We start from the raw sequence: 4710 nt of genomic DNA on the forward strand, positions 1-4710 counted from the left end.
GCCGCCTCGAGCGCGAGGCGAGCGGCGGCGCGCGCCTGTCGGCGCCGCTGCTGGCGCCGGCGCGGGTGGGGAGCGTGGTAGGCAGCGACAGCTTCGACGAAAACTGGGAGGAAGGCAGCTGGAGCGGGAGCTCGAGCGCGAGCGAGGCCGGCGCGGCGCCGCACGCGCCGCGGCGCGCCTGGTGGCTGGCGGGCGAGGACAGCGGCAGCGTCGCCGGCAGCCCAGGCGGCGCCGAGCAGGACGGCCAGCGCAGCGCGGAGGGCGGGGGATGGTTGGGCAGGCGCGCGTCGGGGGCGTCGCGGGCGCTGTCGTGGGTCAGGGTGCCGAGGGTGATGGGCATGGGAAGCTTCTACCTCTGGTACCCTGGACGGGCGCGGGGCGCGGCGCGCACGCAGGCGGCCACGCATCTGGGAGAGCCTCTTCTTGACACTTGATTAGGAACGCACATTGAGAGAAACACTTGCAAATGAGGGGCCTCGGGCGCAGTCCCGACGAGCAGCCCCCGCCAGCGGCCTGCGTAGGCCGCGCGCGGCGGCGCACTTGCCGGCTTCGAAACGCCTCCGGAGGGAATCCCCTGCAGCGATGCTTGCAACTTGGCTCGCCGCCGGGCCCTTGACATCACTTGTGTTGCGTTGCTGACTTTGCTGGATCCGTGCCGGCGGCGCTGCGCCCGCACTCCGGCGTGCACAATTCATTCATGCAAACATCTGAGTCCACCCCATGCGCTGATGACCAGCATTCGCCGCCCTTTTCATGGCCGTCCCGAGTCTGCTCCATTGCACGTGGCTAGGGGTTTGCCCTCGCCACGCATGTGGTCATCACACCACCCAAACTCTTTCCTTAAGGCAACCCCATCTGTCTGCACACCGTCTTGAGGTAGGCGAATCTAGAGACATGGACCGACGGATGCATTTGGCCTCCATTGATTAGCCCGCCAGGCACTACTGCGGTGCCAGTCGCAGCTGCAATCCGCCCCCCGGGGCGCAGCAGTGTCCGCTTTTGCGACACCTGTAATATCATCCCCGCGCCACCAAACTTAGTGATGCTGAGGCAGCAGGGTCAAGATTGCCGTGGACAGCGAGGATACACACAACATGCCCAGTTATTGATCAAGACAGCACGCGGGGCCCGCACCAAACCATGTCACGCGCAGGTATGTGCCGCTGCCCTTGCGGACAGCGCACCAGTGGCCTCAGGGAGGCCTGCAGGCTGATGACGGCTGTTTTGCAGCTTGCCGGGGTGTTGGTCGCTTCTGGAGTTGAGAGCCAGCGCCAGGGGAGGGGAGAGCAGAGGCGCCGCAGCTGCCATATGAGATGCCGATGGCATCTGCGACAGCAGCTGCACTGCAACCCAATGCGCCTGTCGCACATCTGGCAGGCTGTGACCCTGGCGCAGCGCCTGTGGGCGTCACATTGCCATCGCTGCTTGTTCCATCACTCACCCCCTGTTCTGCTTTAAGAGCCGTGAGATGAGGTGCAACCAATTGCAACTTCAAGGTGCCAACGTTCACCGTGCACGGGGCATCTCTTCCAAATGCGTTTTGAAAGGTCACAGGGCGGCAGGTAGCAGGACTTTCAAGCCACGTGCCTTGCCATGTGAACATTCCTGCATGGGTTTGACGACCCCAGTGTAGCAAGTCTGAAACAATCACGCCTCTGTGCGTCCAGGCGCAACCAGCAAGGGCCCACCGAGTCACCAGGGCTTTTCTGTGCAATCATGTGTCGATTCACTCATATTTTGTCTTGTGTATTGGCAGCCTCCACCGTGCTGCCAGACGTGCCAGGGTGGTTGGCCGGAGGCAAACTAGCCCCAACAAACTTGTCTGACAGTCCAGCACGGGGCGATACACAGGGTGGGAGAACTTCCCGGTAGGGCAAGCACTTGTATTCCAAGCAGACAACAACATACGCCTCTGCAGAAGATGGCCTTGACAGTTCAAGGACCATCATTGCATTCGAGGCACCCAGGGTGCAATCGAGGCACCAGCTGGAAGCACTGGCAGCTGCATTGGCACCTGCCGCTCTCTCAGCACGGCCTGTCAAGCTGTCAAACTTGCAGGAGGTTAGGTCGCGACCTCTCATCCACAAAAGCCCACCGAGTCGTGCATAATAGCAGCTTCAACAACTGCGAGATCCACAGTGCATGACATTCTCGTGATCAGGCAGCTCTCACCAAGCAATAACGAATACCAAGATAATTTACAATCTTTTCACTGCTCACCAGCGACGGCATCATGGGTGACCGAGGCCCTGGATGGGCCCCGCTGGGGACGCGAGCCCTGGCCGAGTTCGCACTTGAACACCCCGAAATGCTTGCCAATGAGGCGGTGGGTCAACGCTACTACGGTACATGGATGGAGGTCATCAAGCTGCCCAGCCTCAAGGCGCTAGTGCCAGCGGCGGTCGCTCACATGCGTCTGCTGCATGCAGTCGACACTTTCCCGCGGGGTGGGTGCGAGCCCTGCTGAATGCGTGAGATTGCGGCTCCATGCAGGTTCTGGACCCCTGCATAATATGTCGTGCAACAGGACGCTTGCCACTGCAGCGTCCATCCATGTTGACCGCCCGCACTTGAGCATGGCGCATCGCACCTGCCGCTCACGCCGCCTGCCTGCTCGCCTCAGGCGGCGTGTGCCAGGGACCGTACCTCAAGGAGGCCCTGCGGCGCTACGAGGACGTGTGGTTGCCGCTGCTGAGCGCGCGGCGGCTGGCGGGGCAGGTGCGGGCTGCGGCTCGTCCAGGATCAGGCCGTTCGCATTTCCAGCAGCGACCGCTCCATGGAATCGCCGTGCACAAGTTGTATGTCGTCTGGATCAGCAGCAGGGCACAAGAAGACGCGGTTCTCCACGGTCTGCTGCACACGACTGGCAGGAACAGCCGGGGTAGCCTGCGCCCCAGAGCTGCAGCCGCCGCCGCCCACCCAAGGAAGCACTAGCTGATGCGGCGCGACACGCCGCCCGCATCCGACTCTCAGCCGTGGCAGGACTTGGTGCCGCCCCTGGACGTGGCGTTCGTGTGGCACCTGCACCGCCTGCAGCCGTCGCTGTACGCGGCGGACTGCCAGCGGCTGGCGGACGCGCAGGGGCACGTGCTGCACGTCGAGCTGTCGCAGGTGAGAGGGGTCGTGCTGTCCTTCGTCGTAGAGCGATCGTCCCCTGGCGATTGCCGGAGCAGCAATGTGCTGCTTGAAATCGCCAGGGGACGATCACTCTAAATTGAAGGCCGTGCGGGGCCCGCTGAGGTTGCGGGTGCAGCTGAGGGTTCACCCTGCGTACGTGGAACGTGACATCCTTCAGGCATGGAACGCGCCGCTGCGCGACCCTCCGCAGGCCTTCGCGTTTACAGACGGCACGGACAAGGCCGGCGCGGCCTCTGCAGCTGCGTGGCGCGCCGCGCACCCCAAAGAGCCGTTTTACCCGCCCCAGCCCGGCGCCGCGACGGCCGCATTCCGCAGCCGCCTGAGCGCTGACCTGGCGGCCGCGGCGGTGCGCGTGCCCATCTTTACGCACCAGCTGCTGCGGCAGCAGTACGTGCAGCGGCCATTCCTCAACCGCGCACTGGCAAGGTGAGCAAAGGCCGGCTTGCTCTGAGCGACTTGATTCGGCTGTGCGGTTGGAAAAGAAGGAGAGAGGGCGCCGTGTTGTTGCCTCCACATGGCGGATGTGTCAACGTCAACGGGGTCGATGGTGCTGCCGAGCAGCCCCTATGCTTTGTGTCCTTACTGAACTCATTGCTCAATGCACCTAGGACCGCAAGAGCCCAGCACGTCACCACGTCACACACCCCACCCCATCACCCCTCCACCAGGTATGCCAAGCTGCTGCTGCTGCGCAAGCACCGGCTGGACCTGACTTCCCCGCTCCCAATGCTGGACATGGTTCTCATGATGTAAGCGTTGGGGGGGGGGGCGTGGGTGTTTTGATTGCGTGCTTGGATGCGCGAGCGCTGTGCGCATGCACACGTGTCCGCTTGCACGGGCCTGTACATGCAGGCAGCTGCGTGCTTGCGCGCGAGCGTGCAGTGGTGTGGGTTTGGCGTTGCCGCCACGCCTCTGGAAAATATCGTCCAATCAGGAGTGGTGTTAGGAGGACAAACATGTCCCGCCACTGGCTCGTCAACCCTTGGAGACCAGCTGCCAGAATGCTGGCGGGCCTATGGACCCTGTTGTCTGGGACACTCACTTGTATGACCTACGTTGATTTCTCAACCACCTGCACCGCGCCGCGCCCACGGCCTCGCCTTGCCGCCACCCAGGCACACCCACATGAGCGCCAGCGGCCCCTATGCCTCCGACTGCCGCGAGCTCTTCGGCCGCCTCATCGAGGAGAGGCCCTCCGCCAGCCGCCGCGCCAGCGGCACAGACGGCGCGGCGCCCGCCGGCGCCGGCGACCCCGCCGAGGCCGGCGTCAGCAGCGCGAGCCGCGACAGGAGCCTGGGGGGCGCTTGGAGGTACCACTTTCTTGAGACCCGGAGGGTGTGGCTTGAGGAATTCAAGGAGCCGTTTGTGCTGCCGGGCACGGGGTACGTCCCTATGGACAGCCTGCACCCCGCTGAGGTGGCGATGGGCGGCCTGGGGGTGCTGGGCGCGTTCGAGGAGGGGGCCGGCGGCGGCGGCGGCAGCTGGCGTGCGGGCGCGCACGCGCTCTACCTGACGTGGCTGCGGGAGCCCCTGCTGCAGCAGCCGCTCGAGGAGGCGCGCGCGGCGGCCGAG

General features: G+C 64.5%; 2 protein-coding genes across 2 annotated transcripts; both read left to right on the forward strand.

The window, feature by feature from the left end:
- Positions 1-11: 11 nt before the first annotated feature.
- Positions 12-434, forward strand: MNEG_14171 (hypothetical protein; the record flags this gene model as incomplete). The annotated part of the gene is made up of 1 exon (XM_014037356.1): positions 12-434. A coding segment is annotated over one exon (423 nt), but the record flags the coding sequence as incomplete, so codon positions are not given.
- Positions 435-2353: 1919 nt separating this feature from the next.
- Positions 2354-3887, forward strand: MNEG_14172 (hypothetical protein; the record flags this gene model as incomplete). Its single annotated transcript, XM_014037357.1, has 5 exons — positions 2354-2447; positions 2624-2718; positions 2974-3111; positions 3329-3564; positions 3807-3887. Coding segments are annotated over 5 exons (644 nt in total), but the record flags the coding sequence as incomplete, so codon positions are not given.
- Positions 3888-4710: the final 823 nt, after the last annotated feature.

The sequence above is a fragment of the Monoraphidium neglectum genome (assembly GCF_000611645.1).
Source record: "Monoraphidium neglectum strain SAG 48.87 unplaced genomic scaffold scaffold04305, whole genome shotgun sequence".
Classification (NCBI taxonomy): Eukaryota; Viridiplantae; Chlorophyta; class Chlorophyceae; order Sphaeropleales; family Selenastraceae; genus Monoraphidium; species Monoraphidium neglectum.